We start from the raw sequence: 14053 nt of genomic DNA on the forward strand, positions 1-14053 counted from the left end.
TAAAAAAAAGCAGCAGGGTGATACATTCCTGTGGGTTCATCACTGAGTAACCCCTTTAACACACCATGAGATCCTTTGTTAACACAGGCTAGAACTGACTATAGTGGCTTTTAATTGGCTTTGGAAAAGACAGCATCGTAGTGTAAGTTTAAATGAAGAATTGAAAATGAATGTATGATTAATAGGCTATTAAATTCTGTAGTTAAATTAAAGAATCTGTGAATAGTTAAAATCAGTGTAGCCTACTTTTCCAAGCTGAAGGGACATCTGTAGCTTTCTTTCTGAAATTCCACAACTATTCCACAACTATTTAATGACTATGAGTAAGTATATTGTACTGTAGTGACATGTGCTACTGAAATCACATTCCCACATCCAGTGTTTTCCAGTAAATAGACGTTCCGCATGTAGCATATATTTCACGTTTGTTTAATTATCACCTGGGCGTTTTTAACAGTCTTTCCGACAGTCTTCAAAGGCACCATTGTCGCTTGCGCTGTGTTCAGGTCGGGTCCGTTATTTCCACGTCCCGGGCCATCTCCGGTGAAGTCATCGTAAAGGTGGGCGTCAGTGGGCGGGTCCATCGCAGCTCCCCGTCCCAAAGCCTGAGATTTCCATGAGGGGGAGTGAAAGTTTAGAGAGGAGGAGAAGAAGCCCCTGACTGTGGGCTCCACACTGATCTGCAGTCAGCCTGTTCCTGCAGCCTGCGGCAGCGCTCAGCCTCAGGAGGGACAGTCCTCAGCAGCGACAAACAAAGTAAGTTCAGACAGAGCGTGACAACATGCAAAGTCACCTCATCAGTTTCATTTTATTCCCGAGACTTCCCGTGAGTGTGTGATGGACAGTAATGATGTTTGTGAAGTCCTGTGCTCTTACTGCAGGGCTTCCTTTGTGTTTGAGTCAGTGGCCACATCATGGTTAGAAGTTTTGCTCTGTGGAGTCCGTCATAGTGTCAGGAGGCTTTAAGGACCTGTACTAAGTGATAAATATGAGCTTTGAATTCTATGAGTAGAATATAAGTTAGAGACAGTGTCAACCTTTGTTTTTTTTTTTTTTTTTTTTTTTTTTTTCAAGTTTCACCTTGTGCATTACATTAACAGTGTGCATTACATATTTACATTCATTAAAGCAGTTAGTCAATTAAGCTCTTAATCAGTTGAGGCCTGATCATTTATCAATCATTTGCTGGTTCCACAGTCTTCAAAGTGAGGCTTTGCTGCTTTTCTTTGTTTCAAATTAGAATTTGAAGACATTTGTGTTTTCACTTGTTTTAGAAGACGTCTCCTCAATCTCCAGGACCTTGGAATGAGTTTTTTCAGTATTTTCTGGGACTGACTACATAATGAAGAGATTAATTGGAATCAGTAGATAAAAAGACGATGAAAGTAATTGTTTTTCTCGTGTTGGTCAAAGTGATTAGGAAAAGTTGTCAAAGGAAATTGTGGGATAGAGAAAATGTCACAAGTTGAACCTTTTTGGTGTGTTTCTCAGCCTTCAGCCTGTCGGCTTGCTCTCCTCAGAGGGCTCCAGAAAAGGGCACGAGAGGAGCAGTTAACATTATACAAACTGACATTTTGACCTTTTTAGCCCAAGCACAGATCCCCTGCAGCAGCAGGTGGGACTGTCTGACTTCTGTGAAGGTGAAGACAGTTTGTATGAGAGACCAAAGCTTTTCAGACCTTCCTTATAGCATGGCATTAAGAGTTTTTAAAGAGGGGCTCATCTATATTGCATATCCTAATGAACATGATTTCTGTAGTGCAGACACATCTGTCAGTGTTTCTGAAGCAAAAGGAACCAGAGGTTTCAGATTTCCAGGTTTCTGCTTCAGTGAGGTTGAAGCAAAGGGGAGCCGGAACATCCTGAATATGTGCCTGCAGCGTCATCCAGTCCTCATCACTTCTTACTGTTAACTCTTTTGCCTGAGAAGTTTGTGTTTGGAGCTTGAAACGGCCACATTCAGACATTAAGCAGCAAGGTAACAACGTGCACGTCTGCATGTGTTGCCTCAGCTGAACTTTAGTTTTGATGTACATGCTGTCCATGTTTTTCTCATGACCACATTGCTGTTTTGTACACATTGTGAGCAGACTGAGAGGTTGTGGGCTCCATTCCATCTGTTCATTGTGTAATGTGTGCGTTGGTTCTGGCTTGTGTAACCACTGCCACGTTACAATGAGGAGAGTGGGAACCCTGCAGTTGAAGGATCATCTGTCTCCTGCCAGATGTTTTTACACAAAAGCACAAGGTTTGGAGATTTAATGGTTGGTGGAAACACAGCTGTTGATAAGTTTCAGTTTCATGATTTTCGGTTGTGTTTTCTACAACCATGGACTCTTGGTTATGTCAGCCTTTGACTTGTAATTGTGATTTATTCATTTTCTTTTAATGTAGGCAGAAGCAGTGGCTTAGCCGTATATCAGTACTTTCCTGCGGGAGTTACATCACTCTCATGGTGTCTATTTCCAGCTTTCCTCATTTGAACTTTTGAAAACTTTTGGATGATCACCTCAAGTCAACACACAATGGTTTGAATAACTGTACAGATGTTTCACATACATTCATATTGATATATCGCAATAATGATTCAACCCACAGCCCATTATGGGAGTGTTTCCATTTGAAGTTTTGCAGACTTACAAGCATGGTAATCTATCCTATGAAAAATCCTCCCCTTCATTGGAAATAATACCTTGACCATTCACACAAACATAACCTGCAAATGCATGACCACAGTGACCACAATTTTTATGCCTCAAAGATTTTGCAGATTATTACTTTACAGCTGCATTATCTAATTTTTTTTGACCATTTGCCAACAGTGAAAGAGACCGTAAACCCAACAGTGATGTACAGTATCATGGCCTTATAAAGTTCTGCATACGTGTCAGCACAAAATTGGATTTTTACACAACCAGCAGAGACAGAGCGACATAAGCATTCATTAGGAGTTTTGGAAGTCAAATACTCACTCTCCTTTTGGCTTTGTTGTGGCGTCTGCTAACTCCTGAGAGAAGTATCTGAGCTTCTAAATGCTCCACGATGTACTGACTTCATCTTCTGCTTGCCTTTGGACAGGAAGCATACAGTGGGTCCATCATAGCTTTTCAGATCTTTTTCATTAAAAAGAGCTGTCTGCTGCTGCTGGGAATGATGTCGATGGGTGGAGAGAGGGAACCAAAACAGCACATTTGTGAGCTCTAAAACCAAAACAATGAGCTAAAAGTCTTTACAGGCTCAAAGAGACTGTAGGGTTGAGTGACGACTCCCTGTATGTTTTTCACATAGTGGGCCCCTTTCACTTTTAAATCTGTTGTCTGTATGAAAATATTGATTAGTGCAGCTTTAATATTCAGTTGGTGGCAAGCTGTTTAAAGCGGTTCTTCAACCATTTAGAACTGCACTTTCAGAAATTTGTTGGACTCACAAGAGACAGATTGAAAGAAGAATGGTCCAAATCACTGAGGCAGAAGCAGAGCTGTCCAGACTTTTCGTCCCTAGAGTCAACACACTGAAGTGCCTCTCTAATGTTCCTCCCCAGACTTGTTCTTCGGTCTGATTCCTCTCTAATAAACAGTAAGAACCATTGTGAAGAACCACAATGGTACTGAGATAGTTGCCAAGAAATTTTAATGAGTACTCCTCTTTTTTTATCTTTTCATCAGTTCCAACCAAAATGCTGGCCAACCAGTGTCTGCGCTGCTGCACTGTCATTCTGTTAGTGCTATTAGAGCTGGCTCTTGCCCAGTATGAACACCTCGGCTACCCGCCGGGCTTCCCCGAACCAGAACAGGAACATTACACTGCCCCACAGCTGACGCCAGACACGCCCAGGATTCAGCTCCGATTGGCTGGAGATAAGAGGAAACACAACGAGGGCCGAGTGGAGGTGTTCTACAACGGCGAATGGGGCACTGTTTGTGATGACGACTTCAACATCCAAGCCGCTCAGGTGGTGTGCAGGGAGCTGGGCTACCTGGAAGGTGTCTCATGGTCACCATCCTCAAAATATGGGAAGGGACAAGGTAGGTACAGGACAGCACTGTTACAGCAGTGCTTTTCATTTTGTCAAGGTGTAAAGACATTCAGTATGATCAATATGCACAAATATCATCATATTCCAAACAATATAAATACTAAAAGACAATACCCACCCCAGCCACAGCCTGTTCACTCTGCTGCCATCTGACAAGCAGTACAGAAGTATCTGCTGCTATACCACCAAACAACAGAGCAGCTTCTTTCCTCAGGCTGTTAGACTCCTCAACTCATCCTCCACAATCCACCATAAAAAATAGTTTATTATGATTTATTATTTATTTACCCATTGATGTATTGTTTTGTTTTGGGAGTAGCATAAAGGGACTACAGCTAGCCTTTTTTGTAATACAACCCTGTGGGGTCAAATGATAAATAATTGAACTTTGTACCTTGTAAATGGAGAACATCTCATTTTTAATTTCAGGCCAATCGCGAATGATCTTACGTTGATGTACCCTCTGTGTGTCATCTTTCACCTTATGATTTATTTGCACTGGAAACTGGTTCACAGTTTTTGGAGAAAACAGCTTAGACTTCATAATAAATCTTTTTTGTTGTTTCCACTACTAAAGGAAAAAGTTCCTCCACATGGAAGCTCTGATGAATTTCTCTTTCGTCTGTTCAGGACCCATCTGGTTTGACAATCTCCACTGCTCTGGCAAAGAAAAGACCTTGGCGCTGTGTCCCTCCAATGGAATCGGTGTTTCAGACTGTAAACACAGTGAAGATGTAGGGGTGGTTTGCAGTGACAAGAGGATCCCCGGATTCAAATTTGTCAACACCCTGCCCAACCATGTAGAGGTAAACTTGTCTGAAATCTTGCACGCTCTATCAGTCTATCCGTTCAAGTAAAGGGGTTTTGTCACTCAGACGGAGGTGTCTGTTACTGTACGTACTGTAAATCTTACTTATGGTTGTTTCCAGAAATGACAGTTATAGAGGTGGATGGGCAGAATTAAAAAAGAAGCACAGGCTGAGATATCCTGAAATGTCTGTCTTGGGATAGGCCATTCTCCAAAACCGCTCGAGCCAGCATTTCCTGTGATGCAACTTAATAACGTCTTTTCGTTAGAAACATCCTTGCATGGTAAATGCCCACGTCTTTCAAACTCCACACCCCAGTTTGTAATGCAGGCTGTCAGTACAAATTGTAGACTCCAAACCTAGACAACCCTGATGACATCACTAAAGCTTGACATAGCTCCTCCAGAGCCTCAGCAAACATTGTTCAATTGTTTTCACAGGTTTGTGCTCCTAATGCCCCTTTAGATAATAAATCTGTCCTTGTTTTGGCTGGAAACAGCTCTGTACACTTAAGGTCATTAACCCATCCATGCTTTAATGACAGCCCTTTCCAAACAACCTTTAGTGAAAGTATGTCAGTGAAAGTGAAGTTAAACTGGTAATTGTTAGTTGTTGCGCTCTTAACTGTCAGAGCTGTCAGGCCGGATCATCGAAAGGCTCCGTCGAGCATCCCTCTCTGGGCCAGCCAATAAACTTTGAGCTAATTGCCACCGAAAGCGGACTGTTATCTTTCGGCTCACTGTGCAAGCCTCGTGAATCCACATTCCAATGTTATGAGCAAACTGCAGACCAGAGCTAACTCTCGACCTCTGTCTCTCTTTCCGACCCCACTCCTGCTTCTTTGGAGAATTTAAAAACTAATACAGCATTTTTCATAATGCCCTCAAAACATGTGTGGACAGCTCAACAGAGCTTTTCTTTTCTTTCCTTTTCCAAAAGCAACTGGCAGGATTCGGAGTTTGTTATGGTTGGCTTGAACTGAAAAAACTATTCATCGAGCTCCTGACATTGTCAGATGTTCTCCCTTTGACTGCAGAGCTTTTCAGACCAGCTGTGACAATGTGCTCTTAGTCATGAACCTACAGAGAATCATCACCTGAATATACAGCTCCCCTCAGCTTTACACAGCTTCAGAGCCAGTTTCAGCTCATTATTCAGTTCTCTACTCTACTGTTGTTGTTCACTCTCACTGCTCTCATAGTGCTGTTTTCAACCACAGCAGGCAGCAGTTCTCAGAGAAAAGACCTACTGTACACTACCTGCCCAGCAGACACACACATTTATAGACCAGTCAGCCAGCTAAAGAGCCACATATTTCCCTCTGGAGTTGGTAGAGACCAAAAGCAGAGCTAAAAGAGAGTGACCTCCATTCATCAGGTGGCCAGAAACATGACTCCAAAGCAATGTTTCTTCCATGCTTACTGGATGTGTGATTAGGCAAGAGCTGATGATATGTCAAGGACTACATTTACATGCACACTAATACTCTGCTATTATTCTGAATGACAATATTCTGATTTAGATGTTTGTCATGTAAACAGCATATTCTGACTGGATTTTCCAAATTAGACCTTATTCTGAATGGAGCATTTTCCGCTTAGTGCATGGATATAAATATCACAACACTGACCTTGTTAAGGAGTTGGTTGGATGAATGAAAGAGGGAGGCTATGTTTGTTAGTCACAGTATGCATGGTTATGTGTAAATAGGAATATTAGTGGAATATTTATTTTCATAAGCCATGTAAACAGCTTAGTAGGGAGACTGTCTTTTTTGGAATAAGGGCAACAACTGGAATGTTTTGTGCATGTAAATGTAGTCATTGTTTCCACTGCCCCCAATCGGTAATCCTGTAGCATTGTCAGAATCACAATGGACAGATGATGCACTGGAATCAGTGATATCATATCTTTTATGCTACAGAGTCTTCATTCCATTCAAAAATTTGGCCATAATGCAACTCAATCGCTGACAGTTTGGTGGTATGCTGTTAGTTGCTAATGTAGGCTGGAGGCACTGGCTCCAAGCAGCCTCAAGAAGACGTGCGGTCCCAGCCGACGCTGACTCAAGTGACATCACATGGGGACATTTATCTTCACACCACTCCCTCTGGAGACTCGAAAGGCTTTGTACAACTTCTTTCACATAGTACAGTGGTAGTCCTCAGGACTTGTAAACAGACTTTAATGTGTAAAAACGGTGGAGTTCCCCTTTAAAGCTGCATTGTGGGAGCGGGTACATCTAGCTGACGTCCTGTGCAGAGGTTTACAGATACAAACAGTAAAGATCATGATTCTCCAGAGAACACGGCTGGAGAGGTCTAGACGTCTGGAGTCAAGCTGGGATAGTAGCTGAACAAAAAAACAACAGAAAAAAGAAAAACAGAGTCAGCTTTTCCATTCACTAAATGAAGTCCCGTGAGCTCAGAGTATGTCAGACGCAGCCAGCCAGGCCCCACTGCCACACAGCCGGACCTGGCCTTATCATCTGGAAGTGGTAATCTGGTGACTCACTCAGCCACTTTTTTGTCCGTAGCGTAGCCATGACGCCATGTCGCTGTGATTTTGTGGTATGGGATGATTAGTAGGCTTTCAGAATGCTAAGGAGCCAGCATGTAGAGGCACCCCTGCCTGCTCAGGTGATGGAAACCTCAGTACAATGGCCAGCCAGTCCACCACAGAGGAAATACCCAGAGAGTGAGCTCAGAGGGAGAAACATGAGGCCTTGCATGCACATGTCGCTGACCTTTGGCTTCTCCGCTCAGATTCCTCCCTGTGACTGCTCTGTCTCCTTACATTGTTCAAGTGTTGCATTTTGAGCGTTGCCAGTTTTTTGACCAAGTTGTAAACTTGCAGAAAATAAACATATTGTTCCATGAATGTCATGTTTTGTGGTCAGAGGAGTTCATGGGTTTGCAAGGACTCCAGTGACTGTACAGTATATTTAGCATTGTGTCTCAGTCAGCTGCACAGTAAACAACACAGATTGACACTCAGCGTTCAGCTCTGCATCTCTGCCATATTTACCGCAACATCCCTCTGCCGTTGATTTATATATTCCTGTCGAGCTTCGAGGAAGTCTGCTGCCTCGCCTCAACATTTCAGTTTGTGCAGGAGTGGCTGCAGAGAATTACTGAGGTCTGACCTGTGATCACGCGCATGCATTACATTCCATTTCAAACCAATTTCAACATGAAGAAATTCCAGGGTTTATGAAATGTGATGTTTGGCAGTGCCCGTTTCCACACTGGTCCAACAGGATGCCTCATTTATCCAAATTATAGGAATAGTATTGCAGTCAGGTTTGTCACTGATTTATTCAAGTTAGTACTCCGAAAGGGAAAAAATCAGCCATTAGAAACATCTGAGGAACAGCCTGTAAAAGAGGAATATTCTTAGTCACTTGACTTTATGAGGAAAAGTCAACTGGTGTGGAGGCTGATACACAATGGAGCTTTATAGAAATGTCGGTCAGCAGTGAGGAAAAACCAGAGAGATGTAATTAGGGCTGAATATTGTAATTGTAGCCATTTTCAGTGCGAATGTCCACAATTAGAAGCCATCAAAAGCTTTTGAAATGGGAGAGAAAAGGGTTACAATGTTGGACTCTTACAATCTTTCCTCACAAATGGGTCTGCTCTACTTCATAAGACATCTGCATGGAGAAATATGTTATGAATCTGTTTCCACAGGGGATCATGTTCCAGTCACCTTCTCTTTCCTCTAAACAGTGTCCTCTTATTGTTTAGTTGCCATGGTCCACATGAGCCCAGATGGGTCCAGATGAGTCCAGATGGGTTGATTGAGTTGGTGATCATATGTCAGTATTGTGTTTAAAGCTTGTTGCAAAGTCAATGATTGGCCCTAAAAAGTCAGTTTTAATTATTTTAATATTTTGATTTAAAAGTGATTGTATAAATTTATCACTGTGATAAAAAGACACTGAAATTGAAGATCAGAAGTGTTTGTGAGGAAACTGTATTTCAGTCTTGAATGCTTATTTTTGTTTCATTTTTTTTTTATGTGATTTTTTTTGTGGTTAGAGATGCATGTGCAGCGTTATTTCATTCTCAGTTTTCAGGGTCCGTGTTTCAACACCACAGGAATGTACTGCACATTTCTGACTCTTTTTTTTCTGAGGCTTATGGAAGTCAAGGCAACGTTACTATAAATGTATGTAAATGAATAGAGTGCACTTCTAAAACAGAGCGTATACCAGCACAACATTTAACGGTAGCTGGTCGTGAAGTATTTGCACAGTGGAAGAAGATCTCAGTCTATCAGCTGCCTGTAGGCCACATCCCATGCTGCCCTGCTCAGTTTACCCGTTAGTTTGCTCTCATGTTCGGACAAATCCTCCGTGCTTGTCATGCCAGAACAGGTACCGATGAAATCTAACTGTGGGGATTAGTGGAAACAAAGCGCCCCTCTCTATTTGTATCTTCACCTCTCTCTCTCTCTCTCTCTCTCTCTCTCTCTCTCTCTCTCTCTCTCTCTTTCTCTCTCCAGCGTTTGCAGCAGCTTTTCACTCCCGTCCCCTCCTCCCTCCTGTTCTCTGCTGCTCTCTCTCATAAGTAGATTACAAGCAGCCATGAAGTCACCCCAAGCAGAGTTTACAACACCCATTTTCCTCTCTGTAGTCATTTTTCCCTCTGAGGCCTTAAGGTCAAATCTTCCACTTTCCTCCCTGGAAACCTCCAACCATGTCGTGGTAGGGTGCCATAAATCGCCTTGTCAGCCCTTTAGCACATTTGCTCTGTGCACTGAGATTAATACATGGCTGCCCTTTGTGTCACAATCTGAAAATGCTTTTAACCATTTAATTATTTTTCACATAGCTGGTAGATGTTTCTGCAGCTATGTAAAAGCTTTCACCCCGAGGCATCACATTCTCACAGTGCAACGCAGCCGGATGTTTAGCCTCTGGAGACTCTAAAATTAAGCGCTCCATCTGATATCGGTGTGAATGGAGGAGCTCACTCGGGGCAGAGCTTGCTTTTACAGGCTACAGGATGTCTTTGTGTTAAAGTCAGAAAGGTGGATTTCGAGCCCTTTTTCAGTGTTCCAGCAGTAAGAATCTGATCTGCTCTGTACGGCTGACAAACATGCATCAATGTCAAAGGAAGTCGTGCCTGTGATTTTTCTGGTTTTTATAGTCACATGCAGAACAGATTTGTCACATTTAATGGCTATGTTGTTGAAGCGGGACACAGTGTTGTCATGTCTGCTAGCCCTTTTCTTCTTCCTCTTCTTCTTTTGGCTCTTTTCCACAGATTCTTTTCATCTCTTTGTCACAGTGTGGAATGTGTCACATATGTGCTGACAGAAAAATACACAGATATCTTTCCTATTATATGCATTTTTATTGAAAACATAGCATCAAAATTCATTCTGGGCCTTGAGCTCAAGGTTCCAGCAACTGGCTTTTTCTGCAGCATTCAAATGTATCACACAATCATCATGAAGACTGGACAAAGTGGACAACTCACCTGCTGATGAATATATCACATTTAGTGATATGATGAATATATAGGCTTGAGCTGAATTTTTTTTTAGCAGGCTCTTGGAATGGTGATGTCAGTTGGTCGATTAGTCTCAACTTCTGCATGCATTGCAGTGAATTTTTGTTCAGACCTTCATCTTCCCCAGAAGTTGAATCCTGCTGACTCGACTTTTCCTCTTGCACCACCATAAAATTGCGGTTGAATGTGTAATGTTTCGTCAACTGTTGGATGGATGAACACCGTATTTGGACCAGACATTCACGTTCCCTCCGGGAGCAATGGTAATACGTTACGTGATCCCTGATGTTTCATTTTCGGTACACATCAGGTCAAAATTCTAATTTGTCTTTGATTTACAACCAAATATCTGCAGAACTGCTAATTAGCAAATATTAGCACGCTAACAAGATGGATAAAAACAGTAAACATGGCAGCATTGTGTCCAAGTACAGCGTCACAGAGCCGCTAGCATGGCTGTAGACTCTTAGTCTTGTCAATGAATGTGGGTTAAAAAGATCACATTCTATGTTGAGATTTTGGATATGTCTAAAAAAATGTGATTCAGCCCCAGTTGATATTTTTTAGATACTGTATGATTTGATCTTCATATGAATAGGTACATTCATCGAGTACAAATAGAACCACAGGTTTTTATACCTCAGTGCCAGCTGTGTGTGCACAGAGGCGTCGTGTATGTGCTCTTTCTGTACCAACACAAAGCTTTCCACATACAGACGGCTCGTCTCACCTGCCATACCTGTGTAAACAGTACAGAGGAGCAAATGAGAGAAACACAAGTGTAGCGTCATGTCTTGTTGTTGCTACACCCTATAAGCTTTGTCAGCTCTAATATTTTTGATTTGCATTGCAGTCAACAGACAACACTGCTAAGAACTTTTACTTTGAAATGCAAAATGGGATGAGCAGCACCACCAGCCACATCCTTGTAGGCTGTAATCACTCCCGAGTGCGTCGTCTTTATTTTCCATGTGTTTTGATGTCCCCTGCTTTAACACCAGTTAAAGCATTTCATTTCCATTAAATCATTGTCTTTGTAATTCACCCTCCAGCTCGGGCTCAGATTTGACACGACTTTGTGAAACATCTGCTTTCAGTTTGTTAACAAAAAGCCTTTTAATGGATTTTGAAGGAGGAACTGCACACTGCCACACAGTATTCTCTACATACTGTAAACAGTATCTTCATAAACACATAATCATCAATTTGTGTCACAGCTGGTGGATAATCAGCTCTCAAGAAAGACTGTGTATTAATTAGACGTGTTTTCATATCTTGGAAGCCAGATAGGGACTTGTTGAGAGCAGGAAGACCTGTAAGTGACTGCAGGCTCATTAAAATGCTCAGAGAGAGGCTTGCAACTAAATATCACTCTGCAGATGAACCCTGTTTCTTGGTATTTTGCAGTGGATGTGAGGTGATTTCTGCTGGCGGAGAGAGTTGTTGAGGACCTCTATTGGAACCATATGTTCCTGAGCTCCTTGCACTTTATTTTTGCTGGCAGACGTAGTCTTTACTCCACTCTGGACTGTAGAGGAGTTATGTACCATGTAACTGAAAACTATTGTACATTCTCAGTTCATTCGTTTTCTAGTAGCCATTGATGACCGTGGGCAAGAAAAGGTAACCAAAACAATAGGTCATAACTATGGAGGGTGTTTATATCGTCTATGTTAGATGTTTTAGATGGGTGGTTTGTATCCAAACCGACTTTTCAAAGTGACATTTCTTTCTCAAAGGGGTGAGTAAGACATGAGCAGGACTTAATGATTGTTGATGGGCTTTGGGCTTTGGCCGTCCCCCTTTTTCAGGGACTTACACTCATGCACTGTAGGCTTTCTGGTTTGGAAGCTTTTGCAGACAGCCGACAAACACTTAGACAAACAGTGTGAGAACAATGGAAGAACATTTCTTCTTATGGGTAAAAGAAGCAGATCTAAACATGCTATTATTTTGACCGAGAGTTGAATATTCCTGCTACTAAACCACTCCTGTTGACAGTAAATTTAGGACAATACAATTCTTTCCATTTGACAAACCAAAAACTAGATATTTTCTGGCTTCATTTTGTGCCAGAAAGAAATCCACTTTGGAATATACCCACTTGTTTTGGCAAACTCAGACTGCTGGAGCAATGAAGAATGTGCATTTTGTCCCCCATTTCTTACAGTCAAGTGCTACAACAGCATTCCTTGCAGGCCATTTTGGAGAAGAGGAATCTTTACTTCGAAAATCTGACCATAAAATATCTGACCATAGCTTTTCAAACATTATTATTCTGTCACTATTTAGAGCTAACTCACTTTTTTAGGAGACTATGTGTTTTTGCAAAGGAACGTTAACACATTCTTCCTCTTACAAAAGAAAAGTTGAATCCCAAAGCACCACACGCACAATACAAAATATGCTTGGTACCAGCATCTTATGGTGGCTAATGTTAGCTAATGTCAGCAAGCTTTTGATTTGTAAAAGGCATTGCAAACTCAGTTGGCTGACTTTATGACTTTTCTGTGCTTGTGCCACTTTGTTTTAGCATGTGACCGAGAAACATTCATGGTTTCATTACGCTAGTGAAAGTCGCTGTATTTCACCAGGAGTCATCTTTGTTGTTTCAAGCTCGTTGTCCCATTCCACTTGCTCTGTTTAGTCGCCTTATGATGATGTCTTTGAAGCAACTTAAGACTCAAGTGAATGTAAGGATATGAAATGAAATACTCTCTTGTAATTGTGGCTTATGGTCACAGTGGTCACTGCTGAGCAGACATACTAAAATTAGCTTTTTACACTGGAAGCTCTTCTTGAGAGTGCAGCTTCAAGCATCATCCAGTAATCTTCTCTATTGAGAATTACGTAATCTGTTAAATTATTTTTGTCCGTAACAGATGAGATCACTAATCCACTGAAAGCTCAACCCAAAATGCCACCTGCCCTCCCTGCAGCCCTCGTGCTCCTTGAGGGCCTTCCTCCTGCTTATCTGACTATGATATAATGAGGGTTAGTTAGATCAAAAGGCATTTTTAACTGACTGTATATGGTGCTGGAGTTACACCCCAAAACATCCATCATCAATCATGGTCATATTAACAAACAGTGTTGATCTGCTTTTATTAAAAACTTAATAGAAAGGGGTTTCATGAAAGTGAATATCTGCAGGGAGAGAATAAGGGAATGATTATGGTGTTAGTCTGTCAACTTAACGGCATCTGATTGATTCATTAATTTGTTTTTACTCTTTGAACAAGGATTACTTCAGTCTGTAACAGCCTTAAGAAATAGTGGCAACTCTTCCTGCTTTGAAGTGATTCATGGCATATTCCCCAACTGTGTTTTTCTGTATATTTATGTCCTGTGGTCCTTAGACAAGCTGGCATTAAATCACTTCAGTGAGTCCCTGTTGAAGCCATAAGTCACGGCAGCATGTTTTGGTCAAACAAAGTCTGGATGCTGGGACTCATTTGTGTGTGATTTCAATGAATTACATTCATTTTGAAACATACTCATCTGCTTCCAATAAATGTCTTAAGCTGCCATCTTCTCCTCAACCCCCCTCAATGCTGTATAATTATTTAGTATTCACAGATAAAGAATGTCATTCTCATTTTGAAAGCTGGGCCAATTAATATTTTTATTAGCAGTAGATCCAATTATTGTCTATAATGTGAGTGTTGCTCATATAGTGGTAAGAT

General features: G+C 41.6%; 1 protein-coding gene across 2 annotated transcripts in view; it reads left to right on the forward strand.

Moving 5' to 3' along the window:
* Positions 1 to 660: 660 nt before the first annotated feature.
* The window catches only part of loxl2b (lysyl oxidase-like 2b), a 33896-nt gene continuing 20503 nt past the window's right edge, over positions 661 to 14053 (forward strand). For both annotated transcript variants that reach the window (XM_076731769.1, XM_076731770.1), the window contains exons 1-3: positions 661 to 756; positions 3666 to 4025; positions 4667 to 4842. In XM_076731769.1, the coding sequence (XP_076587884.1) occupies positions 3677 to 4025; positions 4667 to 4842 (525 nt within the window). In that variant the 5' untranslated portion in view covers positions 661 to 756; positions 3666 to 3676. The remainder of the gene's footprint in view (positions 757 to 3665; positions 4026 to 4666; positions 4843 to 14053) is intronic.

This window comes from Chaetodon auriga, chromosome 5 (genome assembly GCF_051107435.1).
Source record: "Chaetodon auriga isolate fChaAug3 chromosome 5, fChaAug3.hap1, whole genome shotgun sequence".
NCBI classification, from domain to species: domain Eukaryota; kingdom Metazoa; phylum Chordata; class Actinopteri; order Chaetodontiformes; family Chaetodontidae; genus Chaetodon; species Chaetodon auriga.